Raw genomic sequence first — 21,554 nt, 5'->3', positions numbered from 1 at the left:
AGCATGCTCTGCTCCTCTCAGCCAAGTTTCTCGGCCTCTTTTCCAGCCCCCCTGCACGCCCGTCTCGTCGTCATCCTCGCTCAGCCTCAACTTCCCACGGCTAAAGAAACAGCCCAGCGCAGACCCCGACTCCGGGCTCGCCCGCCCACAACCCTCCCCCTTGGCAGGAAACCCCTTACTGCGGTCTAAAGTCACTCCGGCCTCTCCCTCCTCTGACCCTCGCTTCCCACAACTGTTGTCACTCGAGCTGCTCCCTAGTTTCCATTTCCGGGCCGTCCCCGGCCCTGGAGCCTCTCCTCTCCCGGTTTCCGGGCCCCCCATCCCATTTCCGGGGAACCCTTGCCGTCTTCACACCCCCCACCTGCACTTCCGGCCCCCCACTTTCTCGCTTCCTAGAGGCCCTCCAAGCTCCAAAGCCCACTTCCGGCCCCCCCGGCCACCACCGGGCTCCCCAAGACCCGCACGCCTTACCCCGGTTCCGTGAAGGGCCCTCCTCATCGCGGGGGGCCTGAGCGGGGACCCAGCGAACCCTCCTCCCCCCCCCACCCCCCCGCTCCCGCCCGGCCCCGGTCTCCCTCGAGCGTCTCGCCCGTCAACCCCCGACCCGGTCCTTCCGCGGCCCCGCCGCCGCCGGGAGCAGGCCGAGCGGGGGCCGAATCGCGGCGATGACACAACCGGGCTTCCTGGGACTTTCTGTTCCAGCTCCTCCCCACCCCCCCCCGTCGCCCCCCCCCAGCCCCTCACCCCCTCGTACAACCCCCTCCCCCAAGCCTGGCCCGGCCACTCAGACCTGCGCCCCAATTACCTAGTTGGGCCCCAAAGTCTCCGGTCCGGACTCGGTGGCGCGGCAGTAACTTCCACTCGCTCCCCCCACCCCCCCCCGGCGGCGGCGGCGGCGGCGGCGGCTCCTCGGGTCCCTTCAATTATCAGCTGAGCCGCAGCACCGCGGCCGGCGTGCGCCTCCGCCCGCGCCGCCTCCCTCCCCGCCCGTTCCAACACCCTCCGGGAACTACTTTGCCCGCTGCCTCCGGCTCACGGGCTCGTCCGCGGGTAAGGCCCCGCTGCCTACACGCAACTCATCACATCGCCCCTCCCTCCCCCACCGCCCGGCGTGACTCTCCCAGCGGCCTGAGCTCTCCTCCCGATCCCTTCGAGGGACCAGGAAGGGGAATGTGGGGCTCCGCTTGATATCCCTCCGCCGGGGTCACCCCCTCCCCTCCGTGGCAGCAGGAACTAATTCCCCTTCGGGTCACCGGGGACCTGAGGGTGGAAATCTCACGGATCAGTGTTCCCTCTGACTCTTGGGAGAAGGGGCCATCACCCTAAGGAAGAAACCCCCTGCTAGCTCAAAACCGGGTTCGATTTAAACTAGGGCTTTGGCCCCATGACCCCAATCAAGCCCCGCCCCTTCCTGGTTGTCTTAGCGACGGCGGTGGCGTCCCAAGATGGCGTCGTGGCTGCCGGAGACTCTGTTCGAAATTGTAGGACAAGGCCCAGCGCCGAGCAAAGACTATTACCAGTTATTGGTCACCCGGTCCCAGGCAAGTGCGAGGCGCGGTTTACCCTCTCTAAGCTCCCTGCCGCCCCGGTGGAGCGCGGAACGCTAGCCCCGCTAGGCCGAGAGCGACTGTGGCCCGCCGGAAGCGTCCGGTCCCAGCTCCGAGCCGGGAGATTTCCCTCGTCACCTCGGCCTCGGCCGGCTCCTCCGTAGTCCGCGTGCCTTTTCCCACCCCAAGGGCCGCTCGTCCCTGGCGAGCTTTCCCGCCTCCCCACATCGCACCCCGCTCCCTTCCTGCCACCGAGGGTTCCTACCCGCAGAGTTCCCTCCGCGCGAAGAGAAAAACAGGCGTCCCCGGCTTGCGTGCAGCCTCACCTCAGCGTGGGAAGGAGAGAAAGAAAGACTCAGCCAAGTGTCCCAAGGAGGAGCCGGCAGGGGAGGGGAGAAAGGGAAGATCTCTTTTCCAGGGTAGGAGTTAATCATGGGGGATTTTTAAAATCTCATTGTGGTCTTTACGGGTACCACGACCACATCAAAACTTCCTTATTTCTAGTAGGAATTGATCGTTGAGAGCTCTCCCCTTACCTTTTTGGAGCCCCTTCTATCCCATTGAAAGTGTGCGGGGGGTGGTACAAAAATGTTTCAGCTGCTCTGCGCGTCGGCCCCACCCATAATGACATCTGCTCCACAACAATAAGACCGAGGATTATGTTATCGCTGGAGTGAAGTAACCATCAGCCTATTTTTATGACTACTTTAGCTATTTAAGGTGGGCTTTTGGATGATTTATTGTGCCCATGAAATGATCAAGTTGAACTGGGCCTCCAGTCGGAACCCGTTTTCTGATTCCTGGCTGAGCTTAAGCCTGTCACTGAGATAAAGCACCTTGTACTTTAATAGATGGTATTTCTATAAAATGAAATTTAGAACTTTGTATATATTTGTTTTAGTGTAGATCTTGAATATTGCATCAGTTTTCCCGTGAGCCCTTAAGTAGGTAGAGAATGCTTTTTTTTATAGCTTCAAAAGCATCTTTTAAAGTAAAAATGATACATATTTTATTGTTTAAACTTGAGATGTTTAAATATTGCAAGTGTAGTGTCAGTAATAAAAGCGTGATAGCCTATCAAACTTAAATATTTGATTGAACATTTTGGGGGGAATTTTTACACATTTAATTAGAATTTCTTAAAAGCTGAAATTCACTGTTTTGTACATTTTGGGACTATCTTCCATTTGTTCTAAGAGGTATGATCCTAACAGTTTCTTACTTTCTAACATTAGTGATTGAAAGCAATAACATGTTACATAGTCATACTTCATTTTCTCTTTTCATCTACCTCACGTAAGTTAAAATGTTCTAATGTTTACAGTCTTTTCCATAATTTGTCTTTTAAACATTTTTTTGAGATTTTTCTTTTTCTTGAAGGTCTGGTATTACAAGTGTCTATAATGTTGTAAGCCTCAACAAATGAATAGTTGTTTACTTTTTTATTTTAGTAAATTAACCATTAAGAGTGCCTGGCATTAGTTTTCCCCAGGAATGCTTCCCTTGTTGATGTCCTTCAGACTTTGCTCTGTAGTCTAACTTGGGCACATGCCTGTGTTTTATGAAATCCCCCCCTCCCCCCCACGCAAGTATTCTTAATTTTTTCTCTTTCCTTCTTTTTTTTTTTTTTTTTTTTTTTAACAGATCAAAAACTGGTTTTTATTTCAGGCCCTATTCTTCCTGTCAATTGCTTCTATAAAAAATCCTTTTCAAGCTGATCCATTTTCTTTTTTAAGCAGATGGAATATATCCACTATAGTTCTACCAGTGAGAGTTCATCTCAAATCTGATTAATTCACTCTCTTTTTAAAGTAAAATTTGTTGTAAAAAATAGTAAGCCAAAAAAATAGTCTTTTCAGTCAACCGTCTTGAGAATATGCTATTTTCTAACCACAGGATAATTTTTCTAAGTCTCAGCACAGGAAACCAAACATCCACTAAGAGGTGGTCTGACATAAATAAGGACTAAAAGACTAGCATTAAACTATGTTTTATAAGATGGACTTTTTCTGGAATGACTTTGTAAAATTTTTCCTTTCTCTTTCTTCTTTTATTTAAAAAAAAATATTGTATATTATTCAAAATATAGCCCAGATTTAGATAGATCTTTCTTTCCCTCTGATTCTCTTTTTTATTCTTTTTCACTGCTTTTATTTTTATTGACTTTAAATTCAAATGATTGCACATTTGACATGGATTTGAAGACAGGTATCTCTCTCATTAGGGTCAGACCATGGTTGGTATAGCACAGAATATAAATGTTGTACATAAATATTTTCTTTGCTTCTTATACAGTAACATTAAATATATATTTTAATGCTTATAGAGGCATTCCCAGTTAACAACTTGATGCTATGATGTTTTGTTTTTTTCCCAAGAAAGGAACTTATAGAATATAGCTTGTGGTTAATATGGCTTCTCAAATTCAATTTTTTTTTTTAATGTTTATTTACTTATTTTGAGAGACAGCAAGCAGGCTGTGCAAGTTGAGGAGGGTTGACAGAAAGGAAGAGAGAGAATCCCAAGCAGGCTCTGCAGTGACAGCACAGCCCCCAATGCTGGGGACTTACAGACTGAGACTCAGACTTACAAACTGGGAAATCATGACCTGAGCCAAAATCAAGAGTTAGTCGCTTAACCAACTGAGCTACCAGGCACCCTTCAAATTCGATCTTTATAATGATCTTAGAAAAATCAATGCACTGCTTTCTAAATCAAAGGTTTACCCAATTATTTTCACCTAGTTTTAGTAGTAAATATATTTTCTTATGTTGGTTTCTAATTCTTTGAAAACTAGTAGATTAATAGTAAGAGCTGGAAAGAACCTTGAATGTTATTTAGGCAAGGGATATTCCACACTTCACCTCTAAGAAAATCTTAAATCGTGACCCTTTGCTTAATTGTAATCAGCAAGTTGGCATTTACTATGGGGATGCAAAATATAAGATTTCTGCCTTCAAAGAGTTCATCTTTCATTCCACCAATATGTATTAAGCACCTTTTAAAGTTTATTTATTTATTTTAAGAGAGAGAGCGATTCCCAAGCAGCCTTGGAGCCCAGCACAGGGCATGAACTGTGAGATCAAGACCTGAGCTGAAATCAAGAGTCTGATGTTTAACTGACTGAGCTACCCAGGTGCCCAAGCACCTTTTCTATACCTTTTATATGTACTGTTCTAGATGCTGGGGAAACATCAGTGAACCAAACAAAAGTCCCTCCTCTCTGAAGTATATAACCTAGGTAGGAGCAAACAGTTAGTGATTTGATTTATATAAACACTGAAATAGTTTTTTTTTTTTTTTTTTTTTTTTAAGAACAGAGGAAGTTCATCGCCAAGTTAATGAGTAGCACAGATGCTTTAAAATCCGAGTCCAGGGACACCTAGGTGGCTCAGTCGGTTGAGTATCTGACTTTGGCTCCGGTCAGGATCTCGCGATTCATGGTTTCCAGCCCTGCGTCGGGCTCTGTGCTGACAGCTCAGAGCCTGGAGCCTGCCTCAGATTCTGTCTCCCTCTCTCTCTGCCCCTCTCCCCCCCCTTCTCTCCCTCTTCCCCCCTTCTCTCCCTCTCCCCCCCTTCTCTCCCTCTCCCCCCCTTCTCTCCCTCTCCCCCCCTTCTCTCCCTCTCCCCCCCTTCTCTCCCTCTCCCCCCCTTCTCTCCCTCTCCCCCCCTTCTCTCCCTCTCCCCCCCTTCTCTCCCTCTCCCCCCCCTTCTCTCCCTCTCCCCCCCCTTCTCTCCCTCTCCCCCCCCTTCTCTCCCTCTCCCCCCCCTTCTCTCCCTCTCCCCCCCTTCTCTCCCTCTCCCCCCCTTCTCTCCCTCTCCCCCCCTTCTCTCCCTCTCCCCCCCTTCTCTCCCTCTCCCCCCCTTCTCTCCCTCTCCCCCCTTCTCTCCCTCTCCCCCCCTTCTCTCCCTCTCCCCCCCTTCTCTCCCTCTCCCCCCCTTCTCTCCCTCTCCCCCCCTTCTCTCCCTCTCCCCCCCTTCTCTCCCTCTCCCCCCCTTCTCTCCCTCTCCCCCCTTCTCTCCCTCTCTCAAAAATGAATAAACATTAAAAAAACTTTTTAAATAAATTGTGAGTTCAGAGGAAGCAAAAGTCACTTTAGGCTAGGAGGCTCAGGAGGGTACTATTGTCAATATTTGACTCTTGAAATTCTATCTTCTTCGTTCTCTTGAAATGGAAGTATTGCTTAAGGTCACAACTAGTGGCTTAGGTTGATGTGACAAATACTGGAAAACTGCGGGAAGCATTAACTGTAAGCTAAGTAGATGAGAACTGGCGGATACTGGCCTCTTGCACCTGTGTTAGACGGTTGTCCCTGGAGAAGCAACGTGTGATAGTCACCCCAGCAAATGAAAAGTGGGAGAATTGCGTAATAGATGACCTTAATTTACCTATTTTACTTAATCCTCCTAAAGACTCCAATAAGATACCTAAAGCAATGTCATCTGAAAAAAAAAATTCCAAAAGTTCATTCCTCCAAAAATGACCAGTATTTTTGACATGCTTTAGAGTTGCAGCACTGACAGACTGAAAACACCCGAGGTCGCATGCCAACCTCTGACAGGAAACTGTCTTCTCCAAAGACTTCTGAAAAAGGAATGAAAACTAGACTTGGTGAGAATGCCTGGGTGGCTCAGTCGGTTCAGCTACGGACTCTTGGTTTCAGCTCAGGTCATGATCTTGTGGTTGTAGGACTGAGCCCCATCTCGGGCTCCATGCTGAGTGTGGAGCCTGCTTGGGATATTCTCTCTCTCTCTCTCTCTCTCTCTCTCTCTCTCTCTCTGCCCCTCCCCCACACAGGCTGTCTCAAAATAAAAAAAAAAAAAAAAAAAAAACTAGGTGACTGACGTTTAGACGTTGCAACAAAGAATCCTGCAGGTACTACTTAAAACTGCACAGCAATTTTAAAGATATAAGATCCAAGCACAGCCTAATAAAAATGTTAATGCATACACCCTTTGACCCTGCAAATCCATCTCTAGGATTTTCTATGCAAAAATGCTTTCACATAAGTACTAGGATCTGTGAGCAAGAAGCTCACCAGAGTGAAATAATTGTAAAAACATCTTTCCATTAGTGGAAATTTGGTTAAACTGTGAATCATTCATACCGTAGAATACTCTGCAACCTTTTAAAAAAACAACGTGCCAGAGCTCTTCAGTAGACCAAATCTTAAGCAAGAAAAGCAAGTTGCTGGGTTAAACATATCCTATAGGAAAAAACAACCACCAGAGTAGTTTTATTTTTTTTTAATAAATGTTAATGGCGTTTAAATAAGTGTAAGAGGAAACAGCTGAAGTGCATCACTCAGAGATGGAATTAGTGATTGCTTTCACTTCCTGCATTATGGTTTTTTTTTTTATTATTTTTTTTTATTTTTGAGAGCGAGACAGCACAAGCTGGGGAGGGGCAGAGAGAGAGGGAGACAGAATCCGAAGCAGGCTCCAGGCTCTGAGCGGTCAGCACAGAGCCCAACGCGGGGCTCAAACTCATGAACCGTGAGATCGTGACCTGAGCTGAAGTTGGACGCTCAGCCAACTGAGCCACCCGGGGGCCCCTGCATTATGTGTTTTTGAAAGATCCGAGTTTTTGTACAATGAGCATTTATTTTTGTAATCAGAGAAAAGCAGGAAAAATGAAAATGGAAGCGGATAACACTTACTCTGAGCAGCCCTGCTCCGTACATTAGCTTCCACCTGCTGTACCGGTACCCGCCTTTCAGCCACCTCCCACCTTAAATAATGAGCAGCATTAATAACTGTGTCACCAGATTCTACTGATGGGGGGAGGGGTTCTAATTCAACAAGTTTAGAAGGTGCAAATGGGTTAATGGCTACTTAGGAAATTTTAAGGTCTAGAAACTTCTGATTTTACATTTTTTGCTTTTGTCTCTTGTTTTTTAATGTAGATGATAATTACTTTTGAGAAAGTACAACTTTGTTCTCTTGCTTTGTTGCGGATGACATAGTATTATTGAGCTAAAAAGGAGATATAGAAAAGAAAATAAGGCAGAGGTCATCCACTGAATAGATTTATATGCCCCCACCCCATAAAGCTTAAAGAACAGAACCTCTCAAGTAATCTAAAATTATACTAACTAGGGACGCCTGGCTGGCTCAGTCAGTGGTGCATGTGACTCTTGATCTCAGGGTTGTGGATTCGAGCCCCACGTTGGGTGTAGACATTACTTAAAACTTTCTAAATAAATAAATAAAAGCATATTAACTAGACACCAGGTTGCACATTTTGGAAGTAGGATGGGGTGCAATCAACTTGTTATCGTGATGGCATTTTCCCAGAGGCCCCAGGAGCCCCTAAATCATGCCTTACTCTAGCCCTGCTTCCCACATAGGGTCCCCAAGAATCACATACATGGAGAAGATACAGCAGAGGGGAGTAAACGTACATTCCCCTTTTGCTTCTGGTAACTCTTGCCTTGTCCCTAAGGGGACGTCTCCCCCTGATGGACTGATGTCATGCCATTATCTCTGACATCAAGCTGTTGCGCCCATTCTGCCCAGCGGCCACCAGCCACAGCCAAAACGTTTCCACGCAGAACTGCCGTTCCTTTTTTTTTTTTTTTTTTTAATGTTTATTTTATTTTTGAGAGAGAGCGCGAGCTGAGGAGGGGCAGAAAGGAAGACACAGAATCTGAAGCAGGGTCTAGGCTCCACGCTGTCAGCACAGAGCCCTATGCGGTGCTCGAACCCACGAACCATGAGAGATCCTGACCTGAGCCAAAGTCTGATACTTAACCGGCTGAGCCACCCCGGCTCCCCTGCCGCTCCTTTTAAAGTCCAAAACTCAGCGGAATGCTTGCCTTAGCTTATTTTCCTCTTGCCTATTATTTATGATTTGACCTATCCCCCTCTTTGGGGGCTGTCTCTTTGTCTCCCAAAGCTCCTTGTTCTTCCCTCTGCTGTTAAATATAGGCTTTTCCCCTCTTCACTCTTAGAACGTCCGGTCCTCTGCTCCAGGCCCTCCTCGGGAGTGTTCTGGTTTTCCCACCTCTTTCTGACCTGCAGCGACCTACACCTGCCCTGAGCTCCCTGCCCTGCCCCACGGGTTCCGCCAGGTGTTCACGCCTCCTGCATTGTCCTTCCATTCCTCAGACCTGACGCCCTTCGGGGAAAAATGATTGCCAGCCCGTGACACTCCAGGAGCCACCCGATTCGAATTGTCAAGTGGCTTTTCATCAGAGATGGAAATTCCTTTTCATTTTCCAAAGTGACGTGGCACTTTTGGGGAGAGGGGGGATAAAATAATACAAATAAGCTGATCAAATTCTTAAAAATTACAATATTCAGTGCCTTACCATATTAGAAGCCAGTTGTCCGGCGACTCCTAAACCCTCATTTCAAAATTACACGAGGGCCCGACAGAGCGCCAGGATCATATCTTTTCTCAGGTAAATCGTTCATTCGGCACCTATGAGCACCTACTCATTCTGGGCAGTTAATTTGGTCTCGCCCTACACTGACACAGATTTGTCTCCTAATTATATGGGGCAGTAGAGCACTTAATTGGGAGTCACTGAGTCATGGGTTCTTTTATTCCTCCTGCTAGCCTGCAAGCTCTTGACCTGGGGCAAGGCACTTCATTTTTCTGGGCCCCAGTTGCCTCATCAACGTCGTAAGTTTCCTAGTCCAAGAGATCACGAAGGTTTATTCCATTTCTAAAATGCTGTTTTGCATGAAAGTGGTATTTCATCCTGGAAAAAGCACTCGATTTTTTTTTTTTTTTTTTTTTGAGAAAAATTAGATTTGCATTGAAGATTCTATATTAGTAGCTATGTGACCTGGTATAAGTCTCCACCTGCCTGAGGTTCCATCTCTTCATCTGTAAAATGAGCCATTCAGCTCTTGGCTATTTCACAGATACAGTAAAAGCCAGATATATATATATATACATAAAGCACTCCAGGCCAGTGTTTTTCAAAGAGAGGTTGTCTGATCAAATAGGATTGGAAAATCCTGGGTCAAACACAGTCTATTTGCTTCCCTTCTCCGGAATTTGTCAGAGCCTTTCAAATCCTGCTGTCCACCATGAATCTCTCAAGAGGAGACTGTACCTTGGAGGTTTTCCTATAGGCTTGTGACTCTGGAACCCCCTTTTCTCTGAGTATCTCAGGAGCTGAGGTTCTGGGGAATATTGACTGCAAAGTACCTACCAGTGTGCCTGGTACAGAGCGGCCAACTACTGAAGAAATGTTTCTTGTGTTGTTTTCTTCCAGTGCCAAACCAGCCAAATTTCACCTTTTCCATAAAAGGATGATAGTAACTCTTTCCTCACCTCCTTTTTTATTTTTATTTTTTATGTTTACAATTAGCTTATGTTTCCACAAAGTACCTATTGGTGTTTTGATTGGGATTGCAATGAATATATAGCTTCATTTGTGGTGAATTGACATCTTTATGATATCAAGTTTCCAATCAACAAATACAGTATACCCATTTTCTAGAATTTTTTTAGGTATTCTTTAATTTTGGTCAACAATATCTTATAGTATGGAAATCTTATATTTTTGTTAGATTTCTAGGTGTTTACCTATTTTATCGTAAGTTATATTGCTTCTTAAAATTGTATTTTCTATTTATGGCTACTAATGAAAACAATTGATTTTAGGGGTGCATGGGTGGCTCACATCACGATCTCGTGGTTTCCCAGTTCTAGCCCCGCGTCCGGCTCTGTGTTGACAGCTCAAAGCCTGGAGCCCGCTTCAGATTCTGTGTCTCCCTCTCTTTCTGCCCCTCCCCTACTCGTTCTCCCTTTCTCTTTCTGTCTCTCTCTTTCAAAAATAAAAACATTAAAAACATTTTTAATAAAACAATTGATTTTTGCTTCCAGTAAATTTCCTTTTATCTGGTGATCTTACCAAGTCACTTACTAATTTTAAAAATTTGTAACTTTTTAGATTTTCTGACACGTTCTTGTCTTCTGTGAATAGTGACATGTTTCTTCCTTTCTGAGCCTCCTATCTTATTTGTCCTTACCTTATGACATTGGCTAAGACTGCCACTAAAATGTTGAAGAAAGATGATGACACCAGGCATTCTGTCTTGCTGTTAGACTTATGGGAAAGGCTTTCAGTATTTTGCCATAAAGTATGATGTGTGCTGTAGATTTTTTCAAATCACATTTAAGATGTTTCCTTTCATTTCATGTTTGCTGAAAGTTTCTATTTTGAATGAATAAGTGAATTTTATTTACAAAAAAAAATAGGACTTTAAGCTATATGCTAAAATTCAAGGTTGCTGTTTTTCTCTAAGTTATTATTTACGTTATTATAAACTGAGTGCTTCCTGACTCCAGGATCACCATTCTCACCATTCCTTAAAGAACACCTATCATTAGGGGCACCTGGGTGGCTCGGTCGGTTAAGCGTCTGACTTTGGCTCAGGTCATGATCTCGCGGTCTGTGAGTTTGAACCCCACGTCAGGCTCTGTGCTGACAGCTCAGAGCCTGGGGGTTGCTTCAGATTCTGTGTCTCCCTCTCTCTCTCTCTCTCTGTCCCTCCCTCGCTTAGGCTTGCTCTTTCTCTCTCAAAAATAAACATTAAAAAAGAAAAGAAAAGAAAATGCCTCCTAACATTTGAGCCTGGGTAGCTCAGTCTGTTTAGCATCTGACTCTACATTTCAGATCAGCTCATGATCTCACAGTTCCGTGGGATCACCACCCCTCTGCAGTAGGGCTCTGCCCTCACCCATTTGGGATCCTCTCTCTGCCCCTCCCCTGAGTGTGGTTCATGCTTTCTTTCTCTCTCAGAATAAACGAACAAACAAACAAATAAGATTCCCACTTACCATTTGAGATCAGTAGGGAAATAAAGAACCATTGAATAGTATCTTACATGGATCAAAGAGCTAAATGTTATACACACAAACGTACACTATGAAAGTGCCATAAGAAAATAAGGGAGGGGGCGCCTGGGTGGCGCAGTCGGTTAAGCGTCCGACTTCAGCCAGGTCACGATCTCGCGGTCCGTGAGTTCGAGCCCCGCGTCAGGCTCTGGGCTGATGGCTCGGAGCCTGGAGCCTGTTTCGGATTCTGTGTCTCCCTCTCTCTCTGCCCCTCCCCCGTTCATGCTCTGTCTCTCTCTGTCCCAAAAATAAATAAAAAACGTTGAAAAAAAAATTTTTTTTTTTAAATAAAAAAAAAAAAAAAGGGAGAATATCATTTAAGTCTGGAGGTAGAGTATACAGAAGACTCTGAATCTGGAAGCCAGAAAGGAGAAGAATGGCAGATCGAGTACCTACAAAATAAAGTTTTGTGGGCGCCTGCCTGGCTCGCACAGTAGGGAACATGGCTCTTGATCTCAGGGTTATATGTTTGAGCCCCACACTCGGTGTCCAGATTACTTCAAGATAAAAAAAAAAATTTTAATAAAAAGGTTTTGTTTCATGAATAATACTTAAAATTAATAAATTGCCTGGGAGAAAATGTTGGCCGCATATGTAGCAGGCAAAGAGTTCATACACTTCAGTATCCAAAGATTATTAATTGTACCAATTTGACAAAACACAACTTTCGTTTACGATTTAAAAAAAAAAGAAAACACCTCTCAGCAAAGCAGTGTAGATGGAATCCAAAGATTATTAATTGTACCAATTTGACAAAACTCAACTTTCGTTTATGATTTAAAAAAAAAAGAAAACACCTCTCAGCAAAGCAGTGTAGATGGAACATACCTCAAAATAATAAAGGCCATATACTGTATGACAAGCCCACAGCTGACATCATACTCAGTGGTGATGACTGACAGTTTTCATTCTAAGGTCACAAGACAAGGATGCACACTCGTCACTTTGATGCAACATAGTACTGGAAATCCCGGCCAGGGCAATCAGGCAAGGGAAAGAAATGACAGGTTCCAAATTGCAAAGGAATACATAAAACCGTCCCTGTTTGTCGATGACATGGGAAACTCCGAAGGTTCCATCAGAAAACCGTTAGAACTAGTAAACAAATTCAGGAAAGTCTCAGAATACCAAATCTATACACAAAAGTCTGTTGCATTTCTATACGCTAATAAAGAGCTATCAGAAAAAGAAATTGAGAAAACAGTCCCAGGGTGCCTGGTCAGTTAAGTGTCTGTCTCTTGGTTTCAGGTCCTGATCTTGCATTTCCGTGAGTTCGAGCCCCGCATCGGACTCCGCGCTGAGGGTGCAAAGCCTGCTTGGGATTCTCTCTCTCCCTCTCTCTGCCCCTCTCCCCAGCTTGCACTCTCTCAGTCTTTCTCAAAATAAATAAACTTCAAAAGAAATATTTAAAAATAAATAAAAATTAAAAAACCGATGTGGGATTGGCACCAAAATACACCTACAGATCGATGGAACAGAATAGAGAGCCCAGAAATAAACCCACACCTATATGGTCAATTGATCTATGATAAAGGAACCAAAAATACACTTTGGAGAAAGGAAAGTTTCCTCAGTAAATGATTTTGGGAAAATTGGACAGACGTGCAAAAGAATGAAAATAGATCACTATCTCATACCGTACACAAACTCAAAATGGACTAAAGACTTGAATAGAAGACCTGAAATCATAAAATCCTGGAAGAAAACATAGGCAGTAAGCTGCCATAAGTCTTGGGGATGATTTTTTTTAAATCTGATACCCAAAGCAAAAGCCACAAAAGCCAAAATGTAAACAAGTTGGACTATATCGAACTTAAAAGCCTCAGCATAGCAGGGCACCTGGGTGGTCGGTTAGTTAAGCAGCCAACTCTTGATTTCGGCTCAGGTCGTGATCTCACTGAGATTGAACCTCACATTGGGCTCTGCACTGACAGCATGGAGCCTGCTTAGAATTCTGTCTTTCTCTTTTCTGCCACAGCCTGCTTGGGATTCTGTCTTCCTCTCTCTCTACCCCTCCCCCTACTCAAAATAAATAAACTTTTTTTTTAAATAAAGAGACCAAGCATTTTTTAAATTTTTTAAATGTTTAATGTTTAGTTATTTTTGAGAGAGAGAGAGAGAGCATGCACAAGTGGGGAAGGGTCAGAGAGAGAGGGAGACGCAGAATCTGAAGCAAGCTCCAGGCTCTGAGCTGTCAGCACAGAGCCTGGCATGGGGCTAGAACTCGTGAACTTCAAGATCATGACCTGGGCCAAAGTTGGATGCTTAACTGACTGAGCCACCCAGGTGCCCCAAAATAAATAAACATTTTCAAAAATTAAAAATAGAACCACCATATGACCCAGCAATTTGACTTCTGGATATTTGTCCAAAGAAAATAAAAACACTAAATTCAAAAAGATATATGCACCCCATGTTCATTGCAGCATTATTTATCATAGCCAAGATATGGAAACAGTGTAAGTGTCCAACAGTGGATGGACAAAGCAGTTATATACATACACACACAAAGAGTGGAATATTTTTCAGCCATAAAAGAGAATGAAATCTTTGGGCGCCTTCGTGTCTCAGTCCATTAAGCATCCGACTTTTGATCTCAGCTCAGGTCTTAATCTCAGGGTCATGAGTCAAGCCCCACATTGGGCTCTGTGCTGGGCATGAAACCTACTTAAAAAAAAAAAAAAATCTTGCCATTTGTAACAACATAGATGGGACCCAGAGGGTATTATGCTAAATGAAATAAGTCAGAGAAAGACAAAAAATACCATATGATCTCTCTTATATGTGAAATCTAAGATATAACACACACACACACACACGCACACGCACACACACACATATATACACCAAACTCATAGAGAACAAACAGATTGATGATTGCCAGAGGCAGGGAGTGGGGAATGGGAGAAATGGGTGAACTTTTTTTTTTAGATTAAATAAATTGAATATTTAAAGAAGTGAATAACTATGCTAGTATTCTAACATCTCCATACCATTTAGAAATTCTAAACGGTTTCTAGGATTATTTAGGGATTTGGAGAGATTGGTAGCATTCTTCACTTTCAAAAGTGCCTGGGTAGCTCAGTAAGTTAAGCGTTTGACTCTTGATTTCTGCTCAGGTCATGATCTCTCAGTTTCATGAGATCAAGTCCCGAGTTGCTCTGCACTGACAGCGTGGAGCCTGCTTGGGATTCTCTCTCTTCCTCCCTCTCTCTCTCTACTTCTCCCCTACTCGCATGTTCATACACTCTTTCTCTCTCAAAATAAATTAATAAACTTTTTAACACGTTATGATTTAACATTGAAATAGATTCCCTGCTTACTTAGGTAAAAGATCAGTTTGCTCTCTCTCTCTGTGTCTCTCAAAATAAATAAATAAACTTAATTTTTTTTAAAGAGGTGCCTGGGTGTCACAGTTAGTTAAGCATCCAACTCTTCATTTCAGCTCAACTCATGATCTCACAGTTCATGACTTCAAGCCCCACATCAGGCTCTGGGCTGATGGTGCAGTCTGCTTTGGGATTCTGTCTCCTCTCTCCCCCTCCCCTGCTTTTGCGCTTGCTCTCTCTCAAGTAAATAAACTTAAAATAATTTTTTTTAAAAAGATGTTTGGGGGGTGCCTGGGTGGCTCAGTTGGTTAAGCGTCCGACTTCAGCTCAGGTCATGATCTTGCAGTTTGTGAGTTTGAGCCCCACGTCGGGCTCTGTGCTGACAGCTCAGAGCCTGGAGCCTGCTTCCAATTCTGTGTCTCCCTCTCTCTGCCCCTCCCCTGTTCACACTCTGTCTCTCAATAATAAATAAACATTAAAAAAAATTTTTAAATAAAAAAAGATGCTTGGTTTTTTTCTTACTACATATCTCAATGAACAATTGTTCACCTAAGAACCATATTAAAATCCAGAAATAGAATTTGCTTGATCCCTCTAAAGCCACCTCTTAATAACAAACCTAATTGTTATAATAAAATTAAACATCGAGTGCTTGTAACAGGTGAGGCATTTAATCCTTGAAACAAGATTACAAAATGGGTATGATTATTACATAGGTGAGAAACTGGGATTTAGAGAGCTTAAATGAATTGCCTGGGATCCATCCATTATGACCAAGCAGAGAATAACTTTGGCCAGTCTTACTTAGGCTTTTTCTAAATGTCACAGCTACATCTCAGCTTGGTTTCCATTTAAAACAAAATAATCTTTCAATGAAAACAATGAATGACTCAGAATGATTCAGAGATTAATATGCAACAAATTACTCTTGGATTATTTTCCTTCATATTGTCACTTCAAAATAAAAATCACATCCTTGACCCCACATCCCTTTTATTTAGAGAGAGAGAGAGAGAGAGAGAGAGAGAGAGAGAGAGAGAATGTTAAGTAGGCTCCATGCCCAGCTGAGCCTGACATGGAGCTCAATCCCACACCCCTGGGATCATGACATGATCCAAAATCAAGAGTTGGATGCTGAGCTTAACCAACTGAGCCACTCAGGCATCCCCACGTCCTTTCTGTCTCTCACCTCCTCTTTTCCTTCACAAAGTACTCACTGCTTCTATGACCTTTCTCTCATTCATTCCTTAAGACAACTCCTACCTCCCTCTTACTCCTGGTATGTTACTCAGTAATCTAGAATTGTTAAATCTAAAGGATGTCTTATGACCTTAGCATACTTGACGTTTCATGCTGTTGATCAGCCTTTTCTTGAAATGCTTCCCTTTGTTATAGTCCATGGATTCTTTCTTGGTTTCTTCTAGGTTTATGGCAACTGAAGTGCTTCTTGCCTTCATGACCACATTAATGTTGCTATTTCTAAAGTCTGTATTTGTGCCTTAGCTTTTCTCAATCTACTCTGCCTTTAAAAAGAAAAAAGAAAAAAAAAAGCAAGGTCATTGGGGTTGATTCTAATCCAATATGGCTGGTGTCCTTATAAAAAGAGATTAAGACACAGACATGCACAGACAGGAGACCATGTGAAGACACAGGGAGGAACTAGCCATTTACATGTCAAGGAGAAAGTTTTCAGAAGAGGCCGACCCTGCCAACACCTTGACTTCTACCTTCCAGAACTATGAGAAAATAAATTTATGTTTCAGCCATCTAGTCTGGAGTACTTTGTTAGGACAACTCTAGCAGTATGGTTTTCTAAAGTTAAAGAGTCATCTGAATTAAAGTTGTTTTTTGTTTTTGAACAGATAAGTGAATACTCATGAAGAGAAAAAAGCCTTGTCAGACTCATTCATTATAACCTTGAAAGGGGGATTTGGAAGAATTGATGCAGTCTATTTTTGACTTTAACATGTTTAAGATTATATTCTATAGGAAACACCCATTTATTAGGGAATCCGTTTACAACCATCCTATAAAGGCTCACTGGACAGAGGACCAACCTCAGAGCATAGTTATGAAAATACATGCTGACTTGGAGAATGGGGGGTCAGGACAAAGTGGCCAATGATCTAGGGGGAGAAAAGAAGAAGGGGGGCACCTGGGTGGCTCTGTCAGTTAAGCGTCCAACTCTTGATTTCGGCTCAGGTCATGGTCTCACGGCTCGTGAGGTCAAGCCCTGCATCCCCGCACTGTCAGCACAGAGCCCACTTGAGATTTTCTCTTTCCTTCTCTGTCTCCGCATCCCCCCCACCCCCCGCCGCCCTGCTAGCCTGTGTTCTTTCTGTCTCTCTCTCTGTCTCTCTCTCTCAAAATAAATAAACATTTAAAGAAGAAGAAGAAACATACCATTTCATTTGCCTTAAAACCCATTTGCCAAAATGGTTTATGTATTAGAGGGTAGGATCAGCATTATTAACGTAGATTCCTTACCAATATGGACAACTGGTAAGAGAGCCACAGAATTTCGATTAAGAGTGTCAAGCGCTTGGGGCAGAGCAATAATTACTAAAAGGGAATCCTTGCTCTGTGATCTTGCTCAGTCTGGCTGATGAATATTTTAGGAGTGATTATCAAGCGCTGAAATAAAAAAGTAGCCTTGCAAGAGGGGGAGGCGCCATGATGAGAGGCAAGAATAGAAGTGCAGAAATCAGCAACCGTAAGTTCATCTTCCAGTTACGCTTACCGCCAGCCAGTCCCTGGGCCCCATTTCTAAGCTCTAGATTCAAGAATGTAGAAGACTCACAGTTGAGTGGTAAAGGGAAAGATAATTAGGAAATAGAATCCATTCATATAGGTTAAAATAATTATATGATTATTTAACTACACAGGTAGGTCTGGGTTATTTAATAGTACTTTTTTTTTTTTTTTAAGAACGATTTCATCATAATTGATGATAATCAGCTATTCTCCATTAACTCAGCAGGGCTCAAAACGAGAGGCATTAGCCCCCACCGCAGCGTGTGGGATTTGGGTTAAACGTAGGGAAGAACTGGCTCAGTGGGACGAATGACTACGAAAGGATATGGAATTTCCTACGTGGGAGAGCTTTAAAATAGTCTCACAAGTGTCGAGGCAATAAATAAATATCTGCAAATTAATAAAGTAAATAACATTGCAGAAAAATGGGCAAGGAACATGAAGAAACTGAAATACATAACTAATAAACATGAAAAGATGCTTAATCTTACTAGTGATCAAGGAAATACAATTTAAAAAACCACAAGAGAGGGGCACCTGGCCGACTCCGTTGGTGGAGCACATGACTCTCGATCTCGAGGTTGTGAGTTCAAGCCCCACTTTGGGCGTGGAGCCTACTTTTTAAAAAAATTTAAAAAATAAAACCACAAGATAGAAGTTTTTCTACTGGCAAACAATTGAAACTACCCAAGTTGGCAAAGCTCCGAAAGGGCTTCTTTCAGTGTTTGCTGCACACCAAGTCCCGGACGTGCCAACAGTGCAAAGATGAGTTCCTTTCCCTCAGGAAGCTTGCAGTCTAGCGGGGAGACAGGTGACAGCAAGGTCATGTAGCAGAGATCTGAGCTGCCTGGTGAGGGAATTGGAGGGAATCCTGAAAAGTCAGCACATCAGGGAAGACTCAGGGAAAACTACTAGATGTGAGCTTGAGACCAAGACAGAAAAACCAGGGATGGGCCTTTGCGCAAACGCGTGAGCACAGAGCTTGTTCCGGAACAAGTCCTAAGTATTGTCTTCTTGCAGGATGTGAAGCTGGGTGCCAGGACCACTGAGCGGCAGCCAGGGAGCAGATCAGGAAGTTCCTGACAAATCAAGCCTTAAGACTTGATATAGCCCAGGGCACCTGGCTGCAGTCTGTAGAGCCTGTGACTCTTGATCTCGGGGTTGTGAGTTCAAGTCCCATGTTGGCTGTACAGATTACTTAAAAAAATAAAATCTCAAAACAAAAAAACAAAAAAACTTGATACAGCGAGTCAGTGGTTTTCATATTACCCTTTGGTTTTGCAAATAAATGTACCTCTGAGGTTGCACAAGCATTTTATTCAAATAACCTCTTTGGGAATATTTTTCACTAATTTAAAACTTGTTATACAAAAGAAATACCTACACGCTCAAATATTTTATGTACCAAATTGTAATGCCTTAACTCGTGCTTCCAAAATCTAGATGAACATGTTTTGGTGGAGGCCAGAGGAAAGCATCTATCATCGCTGTGAACACAGTAGAATTTCTTACAAATGTGTCATTGTTTCAGAAAGTTGAGCTCTGACCAACCCTCTTTGGATTCATGCCTGTACAAGGCAGGTATAATCAGAGCAGAGAGGAAACCTGAAAATCAGAAGCTCAGACATACCAGCTCAGCACAGAATCTTGGAACTGAGAATTCACAAAAACACACTGACCACCTTGTGATAATAACACTCAGGGACAGAGTTTTAACGCATAGTAATTTTCAATGATTTTTGTCTAAATTTGGTATCTGTGATAAGGAGACAGGAATTTGGTAGATATTGTTAATGACTCGACTATGAAACACAATTCTTACTGCTCACATTTATGAATCTTCTGGATCCTTGGAATTGAAGGATATCTGAAAATTAGCAACATGAATTTTTAAATTTTTTATTTCAATTCATTTATTCAACAAATGCTCGAGTGCTTTCTGTGTACAGGATGCTACGGTGGGGAGCGGTGGGGAGCAGAAGTTCATGTTCTCTGCCCTCATGGAGCTAGATGCTAATCATACAAACACGTAAGCCAAACCAAGATGGGAAGCAAAGAAGATGTCCACCGTGGTAAGTGCTGTCAAGGAGACACTTAAATGCACAGGAACGTGGCCTGGTCAGGGAGGTCAGGGAAGGCTCTCCAGAGGAAGTGAAGCTTGATCTGCCATCTGGAAGACTGGGTGAATGGAAAGAAGGCCAGTGCAGTTAGGATGCAGAGAACAGAGTGGTGAACATCAGGAGTGTTGTCGTGATTCCGAGAGAACCAGACGCCATTGATCTTTAAGAGGATGACGCGGCTGGCATACCACATTCCAGTGATTGTGAGACACGCTTGTTTTCACATCTTAATATCTCCCAAATCAACATTTACTGAGCATTTTTTTTCTGGACTATGCATGAAATAATGATGCAATTTACCGTCGGCGTTTTAACGAGTTGATGAAATATGTTAATCAGGTTTGCATTTTTAAAAGATCACTGGGATAGAATGTGGAGAACAGATTTATGATTATCTGCATGGATCAGAGTTTTCTTTTTATTTTATCGTCAAATGCAGAACTTAACTGACTACTCGTCCTAACACTAATGGTCTTCCTCTCTGTTTCACTGCCTAATTTCAAAGTGCTGTTTTTAGGAGAATAGTTTCTGTGTTCTTGTTAACTTGACAATATTATTAATCTGAATTTGAAAAGAACGTCAGGGGCACCCGGGTGGCTCAGTTGGTTAAGCATCTGACTCTTGGTTTCGGCTCAGGTTTATGATTTTACGGTCATGAGATCTAGCCCTGCACTGTCAGCGCAGAGCCTGCTTGAGATTGTCTCCCCCCCCTCTGCCCCTCTCCCCCACACATGTGTGCTCTATCTCAAAATAAATAAACTTACAAAAAAAACTATCTTCATCAAATACTCCTTTTGTCCAATAGATAAACATAAATTGATATAGTCCCACATAAATAGATATACAGAAAATCTGTACAGAATTTCCCTTAATAAAAGGGTTCTGCTATGGAAAAGTTTGGAAACTCCTAGGTAATAAGGATGAAACAAGACTTCTTGCAGAGGAGAATGGCATGAATGCAGCCATACTGCCGAACTGTGACTGTGGCCCCAGCTGGGTAGACAACACAAAGGAGAGGGAGACAGCTTCTGGGAGGATGGAAAAGAGACGGGCAGTCAGGCTCCTGAAATGGTCTCCTTTTCTTTTATTTAAAAAAAAGGTTTTTTTAATGTTTGTTTATTTTTAAGACAGAGAGAGACACAATGTGAGTGGGGGAGGGCAGAGAGAGAGGGAGACACGGAATCCGAAGCAGGCTCCAGGCTCTGAGCCGTCCGCACAGAGCCCCGACGCGGGGCTCGAACTCACAGACCTGGAGCTCATGACCTGAGCCGAAGTCGGACGCTTAACCGACCGAGCCACCCAGGCGCCCCTGGTCTCATTTTCTTATGAAAGAAGAAAACACAAAAAGATGTAGGTAATACTTTCTACTTCATAATAACGTTTTAAGGATTTTATGTATACAAACTCTTGACACAATTTCCTTCCTGCCTTACATGATTTTTTTGGTACATTCCTGTAGTTCCAAGATGAGTCTTTCTCTTCTCTGAAACTATTAAAATGTCTCTTTGGCATTTGTTTTTAAAGGGAGACGTTGGCATTCAACAGGAAAAAGTTATTTACACATTCATATCCTTTTATGCCAGACTCTGTCTCAGTGGCTGCCTCCCTTTTGTGCCAGACTCTGCCTCAGTGGCTGCCTCCCTTTTGTGCCAGACTCTGTCTCAGTGGCTGCCTCCAGCTCCTCCATTACTCTCTTCCACATGGTCACTACTTCCTGCAGCTACAAAAGATTCTTTCTTCCTTGAAGATGGCAGCCATCTTGGCCTTTACACAGGCTCCACATAAGACACCCTAAAGGAGCTAAGAGCAGTTGGATGCATTTTTCGTGCTTTTGCATTTTGCCTACTGTGTAACATTTATTTTTCTGAATTAATACACTTTATCTCACCAGTCACTAAAGAATATAAAAATAAATCAGGGGCGTCTGGGTGGCTCAGTCGGTCAA

General features: G+C 43.4%; 2 protein-coding genes across 19 annotated transcripts in view; one reads left to right on the top strand and one right to left on the bottom strand.

Moving 5' to 3' along the window:
- The window catches only part of TRIP12 (thyroid hormone receptor interactor 12), a 139,012-nt gene extending 136,858 nt beyond the window's left edge, over positions 1–2,154 (bottom strand). For 4 of the 17 annotated variants that reach the window (XM_053903976.1, XM_053904018.1, XM_053904042.1 and 1 more), the window contains exon 1: positions 806–1,067. The gene's annotated coding sequence lies outside the window, so the exon portion shown is untranslated. Of the gene's footprint in view, positions 1–179; positions 307–471; positions 556–805; positions 1,069–1,812; positions 1,910–2,083 lie in introns of those variants that run through there. The other 13 variants (XM_053904029.1, XM_053904010.1, XM_053904036.1 and 10 more) reach the window with 8 other exon arrangements.
- Positions 1,187–21,554, top strand: part of FBXO36 (F-box protein 36) — an 86,148-nt gene continuing 65,780 nt past the window's right edge. The window contains exon 1 of one of the 2 annotated variants that reach the window (XM_019445677.2): positions 1,187–1,541. In XM_019445677.2, coding sequence (XP_019301222.1) covers positions 1,446–1,541 — 96 coding nt within the window. In that variant the 5' untranslated portion in view covers positions 1,187–1,445. The remainder of the gene's footprint in view (positions 1,542–21,554) is intronic. The other variant, XM_019445676.2, reaches the window with a different exon arrangement.

This window comes from Panthera pardus, unplaced genomic scaffold (genome assembly GCF_024362965.1).
Source record: "Panthera pardus isolate Hobbes unplaced genomic scaffold, ASM2436296v1 HiC_scaffold_10, whole genome shotgun sequence".
Lineage (NCBI taxonomy): Eukaryota > Metazoa > Chordata > Mammalia > Carnivora > Felidae > Panthera > Panthera pardus.
Note: the sequence above shows the minus strand (reverse complement) of the source record. Positions and strands in the feature narration are given on the sequence as shown.